The 20,533-nt window shown below is 33.8% G+C and overlaps 1 protein-coding gene across 3 annotated transcripts in view; it reads left to right on the top strand.

The window, feature by feature from the left end:
• The window catches only part of FBXO4 (F-box protein 4), a 44,374-nt gene that overhangs the window by 5,335 nt on the left and 18,506 nt on the right, over positions 1-20,533 (top strand). The window contains exons 4-7 of one of the 3 annotated variants that reach the window (XM_038535207.1): positions 2,790-2,865; positions 2,977-3,152; positions 6,754-6,929; positions 7,924-8,295. In XM_038535207.1, coding sequence (XP_038391135.1) covers positions 2,790-2,865; positions 2,977-3,152; positions 6,754-6,929; positions 7,924-8,013 — 518 coding nt within the window. In that variant the 3' untranslated portion in view covers positions 8,014-8,295. Of the gene's footprint in view, positions 1-2,789; positions 2,866-2,976; positions 3,153-6,753; positions 6,947-7,923; positions 8,296-20,533 lie in introns of those variants that run through there. The other 2 variants (XM_038535208.1, XM_038535209.1) reach the window with 2 other exon arrangements.

The raw sequence follows: 20,533 nt of genomic DNA, 5'->3' as shown, positions 1-20,533 counted from the left end.
ATTAGTTCCTGGGTAGAAAGGGTCAAAGAAGGCTCTACGTTGAACATGATGCCCTATTTGAGTCATTAGGATGAGTTAAAGTAGGCCACTAAAAGGGGGAGGGGGAGAAGTATTGTGAGCAGTGAGAGCTACATTTCTAAAAGCACAAAGATGTGGATACATATGACACATTTGAAGTAGTTCTATGTGTCTAGAGTGGGGCTAGATGAAAAGACATGTATATGCCATGCTTAAGCATTTGGAAGCTGTTGAAAGATTTTAAAGAGATGTAAGATGATCAAGATTTCATTTGAGGAAGATCTGGCTCCTGAGTGGAAAATTTATTACAAGAGGCTATTTGACCATAATATCATGAAAAAATATGAAGCATGCAGTATTGGCCTAAATATGTATTAGCAGTATTTCTGATGTGGTTTTCCTATTGGATGATAGTGTCATTCACTAGGATAAGGAGGAAGAGAAACTTTTTGAGGGATCTTTATAGGGAGAATGACAGCTACTCTTTGGAATATGCTGACTTTGATAACTCTGGGAGATATAAGTAGAGATGTCTGCTATAAGCAGTCCACTTGAATGGAAACTCCATTAGCACAAGAGTCTTACCAGCTTTATTCTTAGCTGTGTGTTTGGTGTCAGGCATATAGTAGGCACTCTATAGATTTGGTAAATAAAAGAGCAAATGACTTTGTGGATTACTCTATGCATCCAGATCTCAAGAGCAAGATCTGGGTTAGAAATCAAGATTTGGGAATCATGGTGTCCACGTGGACTTGGAGTTTCTGAGGATGAAAAGAAATACTGTGAACCAGGTGCTGAAATCTTCAGTGAATGTTTGAAGGAAGAGGTTATTGAAAGGAGACTCATAAATAATGAGGTTGAAGAAGGGGAGATGGTACTGCAGCTGAATGGTGTATCTCAAAGAGATGAAGTTTTGGGAGGGCTGGTGAGTAACAGGACATAGCTCTGAGGAGTAAAGAGAGCATCGACCCTACATTTGCATCCTAAAATGTGGAAGAATAAGCAGTTTTGTTACTTGAGAGTACTGCAAGAGAAGCAGCACCTAAGGGTAGGCCAGTTCAGGTAAGGCCATGAAGTAGAACACCTAAAGAAGAGAGGTTTGGGATATGGGAAAATTTGCTGATCATGAAGTGCAAATTTTATTCTACAGACAACAGAAGTGATTGTTCATAAATGTCATTTTAATTATGCCTCAAACCCTGCAAGATCAGGGAAGAATGAGGGGATGGGGGCTGGCAAGGTGGTACAGAACAGTGTGAAGATCATATTGATTGGAGGTTAGATGTGTTGAGAGGATAATCTCTGGAAGTTAAACTGATGAAAACAAAGAGATATAGTTGAATTTGTCTCTGTGAGGAGTTTGTGCAACAGACCTGGTGGCCAGGAGATCAGAGTCATGCTTGCAGTTCCACCTACCAAGATTTCTGCATATATGTTGCCTGGAATGGTGACATAAGATGGCATGACAGGTTTATTTAAACAACTAGATTGGTTATGATGCAGGTAGTAAGGGTATAAAAAGTGGAATAAGATTATATTAAGTTGTTTTTGAAGAGCAATGGCTTTGAAGGAAAGAAAAATAATTAGGTAGGCATTTTTAAGCCAGAAGAAGAGTGGACAGTAGGGTAAAAAATGGATGTAGGAGACTGGTTAGAGTGATTGCGAAAGTCCAGGTGAGGTTATGATTTTAGACTAAAAGAGGAATTGAGGATGGAGAGAAGTAGGCAGATCTAAAAGGGCATTTATATGAAAAAAAAAAAAAATAGAGCCATGGAAGAAAGAAGGATCTTTTCATGAGGTAAGAGTGTTAGCCCCTGAGTGTTAACACAGCCAAAGAAGGGAAGAGATTAAGAAAGGACAAATAAGAGTGTTGAATAATTCGGTTAAATAATCAGCTTCAGTAAGAAGCTAATATTTAGTATGTGTTATTTACCAGTCACTCTATTAGGAGTTTTACATGTATAATCTCATTTAATGTTATAGTATCTCTAAGAAGTATGTATTATTTTATATATTTTTTAAAAATTTATTTATTATTAGAGAGTGCAGTGGGAGGGGCAAAGGAAGAGGAACGGGGAAGAGAATTAGAATTCTCTAGCGGACTTCCCACTGAGTGCAGAGCCTGATGTGAGGCTCTATCTCACAACCCTGAGATCAGGACCTGAGCCGAAATCAAGAGTTGGACACTTAGCTGAATGAGCCACAGGCACTCTATATTCTTGCTGTATTTTGATGTCAAAACTAAGGCTCACAAAAAATGACAGTGTGCCAAATTCAAGAGTATAGCCCAAGTTTAATTTCACATTTCAGTATCTGTATATTTCCTCAATTTTCTACAGTGCCATTGGTGACTTCCCATCAATTTAAAAACATTTTCAGAGGGCAAAAAAGCCATTTCACTGAATATATATATGGAGTGTATGACAAACAAGAAACAAAAAAGTTGGGAAATGAGTCTTAGTCTAGGAGATAGATATTACTAGATTACTAGCTGTTAATGATGCCTCTGCTACTAATATGATGATACAGAAAGGAATGCTATAAGCCTATCAGTTCTCTGTTCTTTATCCATATTTTTATTATAATGTAAATGAAAACTGCATACAGCACCTATGCCTTAATACAAACATTTCCCTTTATTCCAAAGCTATGTATAACTTGTCATGGACTTTTTGGTTGCTCTTTTTGCTTGCACTGAGTAATTTTTTCAATGTGATCTTTTTTTGAATTTCTTAATGACTTGCTTTGATAACTGTAATTTTTTCCTTTAGGTATTGGATCAGGAGTCAGTTTTCAGTTGAGCAACCAACATAAATTCAACATCTTGATATTATATTCAACTACCAGGTAAGGCTGCCTACTTGGTGGCCTACCTGAGGCATCAGGACTTGAATACTTTAGGGGGGGTGGAGTCTGCTTAGTATTTGTTTATGTTTTATATTTACATTTTTCTTATAGAAAGGAAAGAGATAGAGCAAGAGAAGAGCATACAAGTGCAGTTAACAAGATGTTCAGTCTACAGAATGAAGGAGATGATCAACAAGGAAGCCGATATAGTGTAATTCCACAAATTCAGAAGGTGTGTGAAGTTGTTGATGGATTCATCTATGTTGCAAATGCTGAAGCTCATAAAAGTAAGCATTATCATATTTTCTTTTTAAGAGAACCTTTTTTTGCAAAGCAAATACAATTGATTTTTTGGGATTTACTGTGACTTCTTAAGAACATGGTGGTTAATTTAATAAATGTGATTCTGTGACCATTAATGTTAGTAGTGGGTTCTCAAACCTTGATGTGCATTAGAATCATCAGAAGAGCTTGTTAAAAACAGCTACCTGATTCCTACTCTAGTGGATTATAATTCATAGATTTGGATTATTTCTTCGTTTTTTTTTTTTAATAAGTACCCACAGAATTCTGATGCATATTAAAGTTTGATACTAGAACTACATACTATTTCTTGTTGTATGCTTCTGCACTTACTGATGTTTTGTCTGCTGCTAGCTCTATTCAAATAATTTATACTGATAACTGGAAAATTTTACCTTTAAGATAGTAGAGAGATGTGTGGGATTAGTTAAGAATACTTTCCACATATACTGAATAATTGCCCTTCACAATGCTATTTAGGCATCAAATCAGAATATTATTGGGGCACAAACCAGTATTGTAATTTTTCTCCACAATCTTTTGTGAATAAGTTAATGCATGAATATATAATATATTGTTCTCGCTCAGAACAAGGTAACAGCGTTACTGAAAGAATTTAAAGCTTATGGTGCACTGAAGTTAACCAGAGCTAAAAAGTTAAGTTCAGCTCAACTACTGACTAGTTGGAATCAATCCACTGCATTAGTGTTCTAGCCGAAGAAGAAGCATACCCATTTCTGGGAATATATTTTCTTTGCCTCAATCTTTTCTTTACTGTTCTTCCACAAAAAAACATTTAGCATTAAATTAAACATTATAAAAGATACAAAAAAATCAAAATGAAATGACCCATTAACAAGAGATGAAGCAATCAATGGAACCATACCTAAAGATAAAACCAGATGTTGTCACTCAGAAATGGATATTGAAATAACTATGATTAATATGTAAAAGGATCTAGTGGAAAAATGGAAAATATGCATCAATAGGGATTTCAGCAGAGAGAAAGAAGAAAGAATAAAATGGGAATGCTAAACATGAAAATATAGCAGGTGAACAGTTTCCTTAATGGATTTATCAGCAAAAGAAACCTTTGGTAAAACTGAAGATAAATTGGAATTATCCAAAGTAAAATAGGAAAAACCAAGCTGGAGGAACCCATCAAGGGAAACAGCTCTAGGGTCAGTGGACTTTTTCTCAAGGGGCCAGAAAATAGTAAATATTTTCAGCATATAAGCCATATGATCTCTCACACTCAACTCTGCTGTTAGAGTGCAAAAGTAGCCATGGACGATTTATAAACGAATGGGCATGGCTGTTTTAAAAAAAAAATTATAAAAATAGATCCATAGAATGTAGTATGCCAATACCTGGTATAACTCATGTGTAATTGGAGTCCCAAAACATGAAGAAAGAGAATAAGGAAAAATAAAATTTTGAACAGATAATGGCCAAAATTATTTCAAAATTACTGAAAGACAGCAGACCACAGATCCAAGATGCTCAGAGAACTCCAAATAAATTAAAAATAATAGTAATAAATAAAAAATATATCTAGATACATTATGGCTAAACTGATGAAAGCCAAAGATAAGGAGATTATCTTGAAGATAGCCAAAGCAAAAGAAAGCATACATATGGAGGGCCAAAGATAAGGACAAAGATTTCCTGAAAGAATTGCTGAAGGCAGTGAAGGGAAATCTTTATGGTATTGCAAAGTGGAGAAAACCTTATATCCAAAGATATCTTTCAAAAATGAAAGCAAAATCAAAACTTTTGGACAAAACCTGAGAAAGTTCATTATCAGCTGATTTGCATTACAAGAGATATTAGAGAAAGCTCTTCAACCAGAAGAATATACCAGATGGAAAATTGGATCTTAAATGAAAATGAAAATCTAAAAAAAAACAAAAGAAAATGAAGAACCCTAGGATGGAAACAATGTAGCTATATATAAGATTTTTTTCCCCTAATTTTTATTTTTTTATAATTATGTACAGGAAAAAATTGTAAAAATGTATTATGGGTATATGATTCTTTTAAGTAAGATACATAATAACAATACAAGCAAATGGAAGGAATCAAATGGGAATACATTGGTATAAGGTTTTCCTATGTGTGAAGTTGCATAATACTATCCAAAGGTAAACTTACAAAAATGTGCGTGGTAAATCCTTGGGTAGCCACTTAAAAAGTGAGAGAGGAAAAAAAAAAAAAAAAAGTGAAAGAGGTACAATTAAATAAGCCAGTAATGAAGGTAAAATGGAGTAATTACAAACTCAGTCCAAAGAAGGGGGGGTGGATAAAGAACAAAGAACAGATAGGACAAGTCAAAATCTAAAAAGTATATGATTAGATTTCTATGCACCGTTGGGATGCCTGAGTGGTCCAGCAGTTGAGCCTCTGCCTTTGGCTCAGGGCGTGATCCCAGGGTCAGGGATCAAGTCCCACATCGGGCTCCCCACAGGGAGCCTGCTTCTTCCTCTGCCTATGTCTCTGCCTCTCTCTCTCTGTATCTCTCCTGAATAAAATAAAATTTTTAAAAATAATAATAATAAGTACACCTTGTTGATAATGACATTAAATATTGATTCATTTTCTTTTCATATATAACAAATTTCCTCCAACCTAGTGACTTAAAATAACACCTATTTATTAGCTCATAATTCTCTGTGTCAGAAGTCAGCACAGCATGGCTGAGTTTCCAGCTTAAGGTCTCACAGGCTGAAATCAGAGTTGGATGGTTTGATGCAGTACTTTCTGGTGGCTCTGGGGAAAAATCTGCTAACTCACTGAAGTTATTGGCTGAATTCAGTTCCTTACTATTGTAGGACAGAGGTTTTTGTTTCCTTGCCAACTGTCAGCTGAGAGCTTATGTCATCTTTTAGAAGGTATCTTCATTTCTTGCCTTGTGACTTCCTCTTGTCTTCAAATCTAGCAATGGAGAATCTTTCTAAGAAAACCTCAACTCTTTTAAGGGCCTGCCTGATTAGGTCAGCCTCACTTAGTATAATGGCTCATTCTTGAGGTCAGTTGTGTATTATGATGTAGCCTACTTATGGCAGTGATACCCAATCACTGATTCTAAGTTTCTTCCACACTCAAAGGGGAAGAGATTATACAAGGGTGTGTGTGAATCATTGGGTGTCCTTTTAGGATTTTGACTACCTCACAATATCAGCAATTTACACAGTCTAATGAAAGGCAGAGATTGTTGGTTTAAATAAAAGAGCAAGACCCAAGTATATTTTTAAATTGTTTAAACTAAGGTCTTTGAAAGAAAGGGTAGTGTTAGCTACAAAATTTGTGAGAGGAAAATACCTATATCAAAGTATTTTTGCATTTAAACTCTGGAGACATCTGAATGGTATTGTGACCTTTTTTCCCCTCTAATTTCATTGAAATTCCTATCCTTGAAGGCTATCTAATAGTAGTTTTATGACAAATCAGTAAATGAACAGCGATAGAGGCAGTTTGTTATGTTTGGATCCTGGTAATTTTTTTGTTTCCTTGTTTTGAAGTTTGTTTTATTATTTTAAAAATCCTTATAAAATGCAAATTAAGGGTTTTGACTACATTCTCTAGGACATGAATGGCAAGATGAATTTTCTCGTATTATGGCAATGACAGATCCAGCTTTTGGATCTTCAGGAAGACCTATGCTGGTTTTATCTTGCATTTCTCAAGCAAATGTAAAAAGAATGCCCTGTTTTTATTTGGCTCATGAGCTGCGTCTAAATCATCTAAACCACCCATGGATGGTAAGGTCCTATCTCTGGTGAGAAAAATCTTGTTTTATTTTTCACTGTTCTCTATTTGATTTTATTCTTTCCTACTCATTCTCTTTAACGAAATAGCATTCTAAAGTTAGTTTTAATAGCTTGATCAGCGGGAGATATTTGATTGGTATCAGTAAGTTTTACCTGATCATTTGGTCTCTCCTTGCCTCTCCTATCAGAGACACAGTGAAATAACAACTGGAGATTGGTGGTTTTTTTTTTTTTTTTATTTTGTTTTGTTTTGTTTTAGATACCAGTATCATGTTTTTTTTTTTTTTTTCCCCAACATTTAAGTATTATGCTTTAAGGGTCATCAGAAATACAGATTTCATCTTACTGTTCCTTGCTTTCCAAATTTTATTTTAATCATGGAATCCTTTCTTCAAGTGAAGCCTTACATGAAAGCTCCTATGTAAAATAAAGAAAAATTAAAATTGGAAGTGCTTATGCTTAATAAGAGGATTTTCTTCCTTCCTCCTTGCATACCTTCTGTGGAGTCTTCTAAAGACTCTTTTGGAACACAGTTTGAAAGCTATGCATAAAGGTGTACCTTTCTGAGTGGTACCATTAGGAAGAGTGGCATTACCATTAGGAAGAATGGCAGTCTTAATACATTTTTGCAGTTTGATACCACTTTTACCAGCTGACTAGCTGGAATCATTAAAAAATGTTTTAGTTTTCAAAGTGGATCCTTTGGAGGAATTTTTTTTTCTAATACAAACAAGTCATGGAAATGGTTCTTCCCTTTCCCAAAGCTGAGTTCCAAGATAAATAAGCCTCAGTTTGGTAATAATTATAAACAGATCATATTTTTTATCTAAGTTCTCTAGAAGACAAATTTGAATGAGTCACCTAAAGTTTACTGGGATTTTTAAAATCCTATTTTTTTTTTTTTTTAGTATCTAGAAAAATGTTTCTTTTATTCATAAGATTTTGGAGTCAGTTTCTTACAGTGACCTCTCTTATCTGCTCATAGGTCCAGGATACAGAGGCTGAAACTCTAACTGGTTTTTTGAATGGCATTCAGTGGATTCTTGAAGAAGTAGAATCTAAGCATACAAGATGATCCTCCTTTTAGACCTTGGAAATTGAAACCCCTTGAAACTTGTTACTAAGGTCATGATGTGAATATTTTGCTGAGTCAGCTAATTTTGTCCTGCCTTTTTGCAGGTGGGCTTTATATTGGGACAGCTGTAGCTGCTGTGTTTTTTATATAATTTTTACTTTTTACCTTAAATCAATTACAAGAACAATGTTTCAGCATTTAGCCCCCAAATGAGCCTTTTAAGACTTTTTGATAACTTTTATATTTTCTTTTTTTAAAATATTAAATTCTGAAAAAAACAAATTTGTACTTCTGTCATTCCTTGTGATTTCTAATTTCAGTTCAGAGGTTGCCCTGGTGGAGAATAGCAAATTTGCTAAGCTTTCTATAGGTTCCTTTCAAGAATCCTTAACTGGTTCTCAAAAAGAAATTTTAATTTTTAATAAATATACTGTTTAAAGACTGGGATATTCATTAGAATTGCACTTATTATTATGGCCATATACCTTTTGGGTTTTTTTTTTCTGAAACAAATTAATTTTATATCATATTTAGTACTGATTCAGTGAAAACTTTCCTGGAAGTACTTGCTATTTCACATAACTTTGAAAGTTCATAAAATTCTAAGGCCAAATTCTATTCCATACTCATAGAGAAGATATCCCATAAGACATGATCATAAGACCTTCTTACAAATTGCAGAGGAAATGTTACAGCTTTCTTATCTCATTGGAACTGAGGAATTTTAACATTATAATAAAATGAGCACAGTATTTGGGTTAGGGTTAGGGTTAAAAGAAAAAAAAACAGTGTTATTATGATGCTGTGCCCAAGATATAGCCTACAACCCACAAGAGAGTGCTGCTCCAAAAAAGGGAGCTCCTACGTATGGGTACACTCCTTCAGGAGTTGGCTTCAGCAGCATGTAGTTGAGGCAGGATGGGAAATGCTGACATCCTACTCCTGTGAAGATTATTTCTCTAACTTAGAGAGACATTGTGGTTTGGCTTCCTTGGCTGCCCCAGTCTAGATTGGAGTTTCCATCTTGCTGAGTTGGAGGAGGGAGGGAGTTGGAATAAGTTTTGGCTCAAATCCCAGACACTTGCTGTTCTTACTGAGTTTTAGTAGATTTTTTTTTTCTTGGAAAATATTTCTTTATTTTCTGTAGGCTTTGGGACCATATATAGAGACTTTAAATGGTTGTTTTTTAAAAAAAATAATTTCCTCCAGTTTTTCTAGGGAGCTATTCCACAGAACCCTCATGCTATTATGCCAAAATTAGATCTCCCTATTTTCCTTGTTATATTTGTAGTACATCACCTAATTCATTCCTGATATTGATGTTATATCGTTTTTCTTCTTGACCAATCTAGCTAAAGTTTTACTGATTTTATTATTATTCTAAAAAAACCCACCTTTTGGTTTTACTGATTTTTCTATCTTTCATTGACTTATGCTCTGTCTTTTTCTGCTTTAAAATCTTTTTTATTTCATTTTTTTCTAGTTCTTTTTTTAAAAAAATATTTTATTTATTTATTCATGAGAGACACAGAGAGAGAAAGAGAGAGAGAAAGAGAGAGAGAGAGAGATAAAGGCAGAGGCACAGGCAGAGGGAGAAGCAGGCTCCATGCAGGGAGCCCGACATGGCCCGGGTCTCCAGGATCACGCCCTGGGCTGAATGCAGCGCTAAACGGCTGAGCCACCCGGGCTGCCCTTTTTTCTAGTTCTTTAAGGTAGATATTTAGATCATTAATTCTGTTCTTTTTAAAATTAATTAATTAATTTTTTAAATTGCTTAGTATGGAGCCCAACATAAAGCTTGAACCCACAACTCTAAAATCAAGATGTGAGCTGAGATCAAGAGTCAGATGGTTAACTGACTGACTCACCCAAGAACCCCTATATTTTTATAAATAAGCATTTAAAGCTATGGGTTTCCCCTAAACTCTCTTTAGCTTCATGGACACATTTTGGAATATTGTATATTTATTATTATGCAGTTAAAATATTTTCTAATACCTTCACTTTTTAATCCATGGATTATTTAGTGTCATTGTTTTAGTGTTGTTTAATCTGTTACCTATATATTTTATTGTTATTGATACCCAATTCAATGTCTCTTTTTATCAGAGAATACTCTAAAATTTTAGTCTTTTTAAATTTGTTGAACCTTGCTTTATGGCCCAGCTTATGGTTTATTCTGGTGAATATGCCACATGCACTTGAAGAGTTTATATTCTGTAGTTGTTAGGTGGAATGTTTTATAGCTACTTATTAAGTTAAAGTGATTGATAATGTTTAGATGTTCTATATTGGTTATATTGATTTTTAAAAAGATTTTATTTTTAAGTAATCTCTACACCCAATGTGGGGGTTGAACCCACAAATCCAAGATCAAGAGTCACTCATTCTGAATGAGCCAGCCAGGCACCTCATATTGATTTTTATATAGTTGTTTTTATCAGTTACCAATAGACATTAGAATCTTTATGATTAGGGAATTGTCTATTTTTCCTTTGAACTATTAATTTTTGTTTAGTGTGTTTTGATGACATTTTTAGGTGCACATATGTATATGACTTATTTTTCTAATGAATCAACCCTTTTATCATTATTAATGACGTCCTTTTTACTGATAATATTCATTATTGTGAAATACATTCTCTAGTGTTAATATAACCTCTTCAACATTAAAAAAAATACTGATCTCATGATAAATCCATTCAACCTAAATCTGTCTTTATGTTTTAAGTGTATTTCTTGTAGATAGGATATGGCAAATTTTGCTTTTTCCTTTTTCCATTCTGGCAATACCTGCATTTTAGAAATGTATAGATCATTTACATTTAATGTGATTATTGATATGATTGGCTTCAGATCTACCATTTTATTATTTGTTTATCCCCTCTTCACTATTGTTGTTTCTCTATTCTTTCTATTTTGGATATTTCATATTTTTTAGAAATTGATTTAAGTTTTTCTGTTAGTTTTTTAGCATGTCTGCATTTTTTAGAGGTTTCTCTAGTGATTGCAGTATATTTCCTTAGCTTTTGAAAGTTTTCTTATAGTTAACACTGTACCAGTTTTGTAATATTTACAAATGTTGTAACTGTGGGTTTTATTATTCATACCATTTTTTTGCTATAGCTATTAAATATAGTATATCCCTGTATGTTATAAATCTCAGGAGGACAGTGTTATAGTTTTTGCTGGGTTGGCAATTTTATTCTTTCAGCCCTTTCAAGTGTTCCTTTGTTTTCCTCTAGCTTCTATAGTTTCTGGTAAGAAATTACTAATTACATCTCTATTCTTTTGTATATAATTTGCCTTTTTTTTCTGCTTTCAAGTTTACTTTTTATCTTGGTCTTCAACAGTTTAACTACAGAGTGCCTAGGAAGACCCTGTTTATAATTATCTAGGTTGGGAGTTACTAGCATATTGAATATTGAAATTCATGTCATTTACCAAGTTTGTGAAATTTTGGCTCATTATTTCTTCAAATATATTTTTCTTTTTTTTTCTTTTTTTTTTTTAATTTTTATTTATTTGTGATAGTCACAGAGAGAGAGAGAGAGAATGAGGCAGAGACACAGGCGGAGGGAGAAGCAGGCTCCATGCACCGGGAGCCCGACGTGGGATTCGATCCCGGGTCTCCAGGATCGCGCCCTGGGCCAAAGGCAGGCGCCAAACCGCTGCGCCACCCAGGGATCCCTCAAATATATTTTTCTTCTCTATTCTTTTCTTTCTTCCTCTTTGAGTCTATGTTGTGTAACAACACATGTAACACCATTTGTTATTATTTAAACTTCTCTGAGGCATTGCTAATTTTTTTCAAAGTTTTTTTCTTTCTGTTCTTCAGTTTGCATAATTTTATTTGATTAACCCTAAGATTTTCATACTCTATATTTTGTTAAATCAATCAATCTTGTGAATTTTTATAATGTATTGGTTCTATAATTTCCTTTTGGTTCTTTTTTTATTAATTCTATTTTGTATCTCAGATTTCCATTTTTCCCCCCATTGAGGGTATACATTCCTGTACATCACTGAGAATGTAATAGCTGTTTTAAAATCCTTGTCTGAGGGCAGCCCTGGTGGTGCAGCGGTTTAGTGCAGCGGTTTAGCGCCGCCTGCAGCCCAGGGCATGATCCTGGAGACCCTGGATCGAGTCCCATGTCAGGCTCCCTGCATAGAGCCTGCTTCTCCCTCTGCCTGTGTCTCTGCCTCTTTCTCTCTCTGTGTGTCTCTATGAATAAATAAATAAATAAAATCTTTAAAAAAAATAAAATAAAATCCTTGTCTGAAAATTCCAAATCTGGAAGCGTTAGTTTCCATTGGTTTTCTTTTATTAAAGTAATGAGTGTCATTTTCATTTTTGTATCTTGCAGAGTTTTGTATTGTATTCTGAAAAATATAAATGTTAAGTTGTGGAGACTCTGGCTTCTGCTATTTTTCTCCAATGAGTGGTGTTTCTTTTGTTTAAACAAATAACATGGTTGGATATACATTGCAAACTCTGTTCCTTGAGTAACAGTTCTACATGCAGTTTATCTTTTTTATTTAAGTGAACAACTTGAGTTGGTTTCTCACACAAAATTTAGCCAAAGATATAGACCGAGAATTTAGTGATTCCCTTCCTGGCTTTTTCTTTTCTGAGACTCATTTTTTCCTCTTTAGTGGCTACGGTTGCCCTCAACCAAAATGAGACATTTTTCTGTTTTTTAGATCTGCTCTCTGTCTTTTGCCAGAATTCCTGTTGGGGGATCAACAACTTATTTTCACATTTGGAGTTCTTCCATTTGCAATCTAGTATATCAATCATATTTTCATTAAAAGCTTCAGTGGTCTTTTTCTTATGCCAGCAAAATCTCTCTTCCTACGTCGGAGTGATATCCCACCCACAGATACCAAATTAAGCAGTTGGTCTCATAAAAGCAAAAGCTCTTTGATCACCAAGAAGAGGCTGTTTATTCTTAGAATTTATTTAGACGTTTCTACCTACTGCTCTTGATGGCCCAAAGTAAAGTATAATTTTCATTGTTTTTCTATTTTCTTGTTACAGTAACAATCTCTTGTGACCTAAATTCTATCTGAAAGAAAGCAAAAATTCTTAGCGGTTTTTACACTGTCTTTTTAAACACCTTATTATTTCCCGGATCAGTGTTCATTTGTCAAAAAATTTCTAGCATTAGGTCTACACACAGTAGCTGAACTATATTGATCATTACTGTACACTGTGAAAAGTTCTCATGTTTCATTTTCTCCTTGATTTTCAATATTATTTCATTTTTACTATATAGTGAGATGACTTTTTACTGTTTTTTTTTCCCTTCCCAATTGAATTATGTTTGCCTTCATATTCTTTGACCCTTGGAAGAAGTCCTAAGCAACTTTTCATAACATTTGATGTCTGACCCATGCTACAGCCTCAACAAATTAAATATCCAATATTTAAAATTTTCCAGTTGTTTATTCTTCCTACACATTTGCATAAGAATGTTGTTAGAAGCAGGGCAGCCCCAGTGGCTCAGCGGTTTAGCGCCGCCTCCAGTCTGGGGTGGGATCCTGGAGACCTGGATGGAGTCCTGTGTCTGGCTCCCTGCATGGAGCCTGCTTCTCCCTCTGTCTGTGTCTCTGCCTCTCTCTCTCATGAATAAATAAGTAAAATCTTAGAAAAAAAAAAAAAGAATGTTAGAAGCAGCATAACTAAGTTATTAAGGATCCTAAAACCAAATTGGTCTGAGTTCACATCTTAACTTCATTACTGTGTGGTCTTAGCCAAGTTTCTTATCTTCTGTGTGACTGAGTTTCTCTAATTGTAAAATGAAGATAAAAAAATACCTTATAGAGTTCTTAAAATGCTTAAATAAGTTAATATTTTAAAACACTAAGGACAGCGTGTTGTACAAAAAAGTGCTCTAAAATTGTTTAATAAAGTTTGATGTACAGAACAACACCATTATCAAAAAGTTATTTTTTAATCTCATATGAAAAACCTAATGTAAAAAGCTCCATTTACTTAAGAAAGCATATAAAAACCTGTCAGTAGATAGATCTAGTGAAATCTGGGGGATAATAGAGCTCTGATTTTTTTTCTACAGAAATATAGAAATTTTAGCTAAAAATTTGGCAAAGTAATATTTAATTTTTTTTGCCATAATAGCACTATAAGTTTTACACCAGAATACATTGATGATCATTTTCTGTTTTCTACCAGGTAAAGTACAAAGTCTTAGCTTGTTTGTCAAATTGATACTATAACTAACAGAAGACTGTTCTTAAATTCTGAAAAATATGACAGTGCTATCTCTAGATTTCCAGAAGGTGGTACTATTGCTACATACAGAAAGAATTTGTTACTAAAAAAAAGATATTTCAACTTAACTCTTATAATTTTGATCAGATTGGATTTTCAGTAATATTTTCCAAAGTGTGTTCTGAGTATAGTAATTTCCTTGATAACTGAGCATAGCGTTAGTTCTTAGTGGATTAAATAAAGTTAAGCATGTTACACAGGACTTCTCAGAACTTTAATGTGAATCAAAGATCATTTACTGTGAGGCATTTTTATTTTGTTTTTTTTCACAGAATATACCTAAGGATAGATACAGATTAGATTTTGTAGAACAAAATTAGAGAAAATGGCTTTAAAGGAATTGAAACTCAATAAAATATGATTTTAAAATGTTAGGATAATCCACAGAATGGAAGAAAATTTTTTACAAATGGCATATGTGATGAGGGAGTTATATTTAGAATATATAAAGAACTATTACACATCAATAATGGAAGATAAATAAAAGTCAAGGGATTGTTCATAAATAGACGAATGTATAATGAAGATGTAGTATATATATACTACACAATGAAATATTAGCAATGAGAAGGAATGAAATCTTGTCATTCACAGCAACATGGATGGACTTAGAGGGTATTATGCTAAGTGAAATGAGTTAGAGAAAGATGTATGCCATATGATTTTACTTAAATGTGGAATCTAAAAAAAAGCCAATAAACAAACAAGAACAAGAAAGAGGATCATGCATAAATATAGAGAACAAACTGTTGCCAAAGGGGAGAGGGATAGAGAATAAGCAAAATAAGCAAAGGGGTTTAAGAGGTATAAGATTCCAAGTTATGTAAGTCATGGGGGTGAAAAGTACAGTATAGGGATATAGTCAATAATATTGTAATGACTTTGTATGGGGACACATGGTAACTACACTTTTCTTAGCATTCTGTAATGTATGTAATTGTTGAATCACTATGTTGTACATCTGAAACTAATATGTCAATTATACTTCAGATAATAAAAAATCAGCAAAGAATCTAAAGATGTTTCTCTAAAAACAATACACAAATGACCAATAAGTGTGTGAAAAAATACTCAACATCATTAACCATCAAAGAAGTACAAATCAAAATCATAATGAGATATGATTTCACACCTACTTGGATGACTACAATAAAAAAGAGAATAAGTTTTAAGGAGGATGTTTAAAAATAGAATGGTCAGAATGTAATTATTTTGGAAAGTGATTTGGCAGTTTCTCAAAATGTTAAAAATTGTCTTACCATGCGACCCAGTAATTCCCGCCCTAGGTATATACGTAAGAGAAATTTAAATGTGCATACAGAAACTTGTATGTATATGTTCATAGCAACATTATTCATAGTAGCCAAAAAGAGAAAATGATCCAAAGGTCTATCAACTGATGGATAAATAAAATTCTGTATATCCATACAGTGAAATATTATTCAGCAATAAGAAATGCTGACACATACTATAATATGGATGAAAACATTCAGTGAAAGAAGCCACTCACAAAGGACCACATATTACAAGAGTCCATATATATGAAACATTCAGAATCGACACAAAGTAAATTATTGGTGAAGGACAGGGTGATGGAAGCATGGGGGTGGATGGCAATAAAATTTATTTTAAACATCTATGTAGACACTTGGATTTTTTCTTGAATAGTTTACACTATATATCGCTTAGTTTCAGTAGCCAGTTCTGGATCACGTGTGCTTTCTTCTTTCATGTGAAGACAGTCGATTATTAAGTAAAAAAAAAAAAATCCAGGAGAATAATTTGCTAAATGAAATAGAAAGTATGATAGCTAGCAATAAATTGTTTGATTCATTGTACTGTGTAAACCAGTATTACTTCAGCTTGATTTTTCTAGGTTATTATGAATATTATTATATTCAAGACCATATAAGTATTTTTTTTCTGTGAACTTTGTGATCATACCTTTTGCCCATTTTCTGTTGGATTTTTTCCCCTTCACATTTTTTTTTAAAGACACATTTATTCAGCCTCATGATCAGACTATTACACTTAGCAATCAACAGCATGGGTGCCAAAAAAAAAAAAATCGACATTAAAACCCTTTGTTGGAATGCTTTACACTTTCCACAGAACAGAAACTAAAATAACCTGTTGTACAATTAGTCACAAATACAGTCCTCAAGTGTTTGGCCCATTCATATGAGTATTGTGTAAAATATGTCTTCTTTGCAGCGACTAGACCCTGCCACCACTGTGCTTGGCTGAGTTCACAAGTCTGTTGTAACCTGTAGCTTCCCTGTCATTTCTCTGGTTCTCCTCTCCTGCTAAGCTTTGTTTCCTGGCAGTAATTAAAACCTTCTGCCACTGCCATAGCTGCTGCTGCTGGAACTGCCACAGCCACCTTGGTTTTGTCGTTTGGCAAAGTATTGGCCTCCACCACCATAGGGGCCAGAGCTTCTGCCTCCAGAATTTCCTCCTTTCATGGGTCCAAAATTTGAGGATTGGTTGTTGTAATTGCCAAAATCATTATAGCTTTCACCACCTCCAAAGTTGCTTCCATCATTACCAAATCCGTTATAGCCATCCCCACTGCCACCGTATCCACCACCACCTCTACTGCCACTGAAGCCACCTTGACCACTGAAGTCCCCTCCACGCCCAAAGTTGTCATTCCCACCAACACCACTTCCACGACCACTAAAGTTTCCAGAACCACTTCGGCCTCTTTGGCTGGACGAAGCACTAGCCATCTCTTGCTTCAATAGGGTTTTCCTTACCACACGGTTGTGGCCATTCACAGTGTGGTATTTTTGAATGACAATCTTGTCTACAGAGTCATGGTCACCAAATGTCACAAAAGCAAAACCTCTCTTTTTGCCACTGCCTGGGTCAGTCATGATCTCAATCACTTCAATTTTCCCATACTGTTCAAAATAATTTCTTAGATGATGTTCTTCAGTGTCGTCTTTAATGCCACCAACAAAAATCTTTTTCAGTTAAATGGGCACCAGATCTTTGAGAATCTTCTCATGAGACAGCCCTCTTTGGTTCCACAACTCCTCCATCCACCTTGTGTGGCCTTGGGTTCATGGCTGCATCCACCTCTCCATGGTGGTGTATGGGCCAAACCCAAAGCCTCTGGTGCTTGGTGTTGGGGTCTCTCATTACCACACAGTCCATAAGCGTTCCCCCTTGCTCAAACGGCTCCTCAGGATCTCATCAGTTGTTTCAAAGCTCAAACCTTTGATGAAGAGCTTCTGCGGCTGCTCAAGCTCTTTGGGAGACTCTGACTTAGACCTGATGACGGTGGGAAGGGAGACTTTAATGGTGCTTACTCGGTGGCATCCAGGGGCAGAAACTCCCTCAAATTTTAAAGGACTCTTCAGGTATCAGGGAGACTAGTCCTCTATGTTGCAAATGTTTTTTGTTTTTTTTTTTCCCAGTTTATCATTTGTCTTCTGACTTTACTTTTATATTTGCCATGCAAAACTTTTTTAAATGTCTAATTAACATTTTGTTTTGTGTATGTATATGCTACATCATAGTTAAAAATGCCTTACCCAAACACAGGTTATAAAGGGTATACCCATATTTTTTCTTTTACTTGTATGATTTCATATTTTGCATATAGATCGTAGATGTATTTGAAATTTATTCACTCCAGATATTTGGAGTTAACATTGTGAAGTGTAAATCCAGTTTTATCTTTTTTTCCAAATTGATATAATTGTTTTATTATAATTTATTAAAATGTTCATACTTCCTCCCATGTTTTGAGATACCATATTCCTTAAACACTGAAATTCTCTAAGTAATTAAGTCTGGCCTTTCTATTTTCTTAGGCTTATTTCTCTATATGCTCAATGCCATACTATTAAACCTATAAAGGGGCTTTAATGTGTTGTGATATCTGATAGAGTGGCTTCATCATTCCTCTTTTGAAAGGTTTTCCAAAATATTCTTAAAATACTTATTGTTCAGTATGACCTTTAAAAATATCAGCTTTGTTAAAAAAGTTTTTTTGTTGGGAGTGCTATATGTATAGACATATATGCATATACATACATATATTGCATATATATGTAATATCTTGAAGAGAAATTACATAGGATATTGAGTCCTTCCCAAGAAAAAAGGATATGTTTCCATTTTTTCAAGACAAGTGTGTTTTCAAGTTTTCCTTATATATATTTTACACATTTCTTGTTAAGTTTATTTTTAAGAACTTTATCTTTGCTATTATAAATGGAGTCTTTCCTTATATCTTCTGGATAATTATTTGTATATATGAAAGTTATTGATTTTGTGTATTATATTTATATCCTTCTCCTTTATTTGACTTAGTTTCTTATTAATAATCCCTTGGATTTTCCAGATTTATAGTCATATGATCTGCAAATAGGGAGTTTTACTTTCTTCTTTTACAATGCTTAATCTACTGTTTAATTTTGCTTTGCTAATACTGCCAATCTAATATTAAAGAATACTTAGACAATGGATCTCCTTCTTTGTCTTGTTCCTCATCCTGGTGGGAATGCCTCTTGTTAGAAGTTTTCCCATTATGAAAGATGTTGGCTTTAGGAGTGATGTTTAGTAATCATGTTAAGAACGTAAGCATTAAATACTATTTTATGAAGTGTTTTTTAAAATGAAGGATAAGTGTCAAATTTTGTTAAGGCCCTTTTTAGCTTCTATGGTGATAATACAATTCTTCAATTATTAATAGAGTGAAAGATACTAAATGAATATTAAGCCATTCTTACAATTTTGGAATAAATCTTTCTTGCCTTATATTATATTATTTTCATATACTATTGATATCTTTTGCTAATATTTGATTAGGATTATTTTTTGCTTCAGCATTTTGATAACTTTCTCTACTTATTCTATGGAAATTGGTCTGTTTAATCTGCCTATCTATATAGGATTCATTTTTTTCCTAGGAAATTATTTATATCATCTAGGTTTTTCTAGTTTATTTGCATGGATATTTATAAATTTACTGTCTTATGATTTTAAAATAAATCTTGTTTCAAGATAAATTTCTCTTTATCATGTCTTACTTTGTATGCTTTCTCCTTTTTTCCCTCTTGACTGGTTAAGCTGGTTAGTACTTTGTATTACTTACTTTTTAAGAACTAGTGTTTTATTTAGCATATTGTTCTCCTTTCTTTTTTTTTTTTTAATTTTTATTTATTTATGATAGTCACAGAGAGAGAGAGAGAGGCGCAGAGACACAGGCAGAGGGAGAAGCAGGCTCCATGCACCGGGAGCCCGATGTGGGATTCGATCCCGGATCTCCAGGATCGCGCCCTGGGCCAAAGGCAGGCGCCAAACCGCTGCGCCACCCAGGGATCCCTGTTCTCCTTTCTTATGCCTCATTAATATCTGCTGTTATTACTCTTCTTTATTATACTTCAGGTTTACTTTACTGTACTTTTTATAACTGTTGGGAATTTGATTATTCTTAAACTTTGATTTTATTGATATGTGTTTAAGGTTATACATTTTCTTCTGATCACTTTTGTTGTATTCCATAAATTCTTTAATTTTTATTTTTTATCACAATTCTTTAGAAATTGAGAAATTTTTATTTTTATTTCTTCATTTGCAAAGAATTGTTTAATACAAAGTTAAATTTTTTTTTTTATTGAACGGTCTTTCATTGGAGGATCTTTGTTTTGTTTTTAATTAATTTCTAATTGTTATTTTATAGTCCAAGAATGTGGCATTAGTTTTACTTTATGAAACTTAAAACAGTTTTTGGCGATCTCATAGATGGTCAGATTTACTGAATGCTTCAGGTTTACTTGAAAAGAAAGTATGTTTTTTAATATGTGTCAATAAGATCTACCTTATTCATTACATTATGAAGGCTATATATATATCTTAATGTTTTTGTTCTTTTTTATTCTTTTTTTTGAGTGAGAGAGAAGTATTAAGCTCCCCTGTTATTACTATAGCTCTGTTTCTTCTTGTGTTTTCTGTAATTTGTACTTTGTTAAGAAAGTTGCTGCATTGTATGGTGAATATGTGTTCATTGCCATTACTTCTTCACTGTGAATTGGATTCTTTAGCATTATGAAGTAAATTTTTTGTCTAATTTAATATTTTTAAGCCATGGAATGTACCTGCTTTTACCTGTTTAGCTTTTCTGAATCATTTTAAGTTGGTCTGTTTATTTAATAGTTGAGTTTTGCTACATGAGCCAATCTGAAAATGTTTTTTATTTAATAGGTGAGT

This window comes from Canis lupus, chromosome 4 (assembly GCF_011100685.1).
Source record: "Canis lupus familiaris isolate Mischka breed German Shepherd chromosome 4, alternate assembly UU_Cfam_GSD_1.0, whole genome shotgun sequence".
NCBI classification, from domain to species: Eukaryota; Metazoa; Chordata; class Mammalia; order Carnivora; family Canidae; genus Canis; species Canis lupus.
This window is presented reverse-complemented; position numbering and strand designations above follow the sequence as displayed.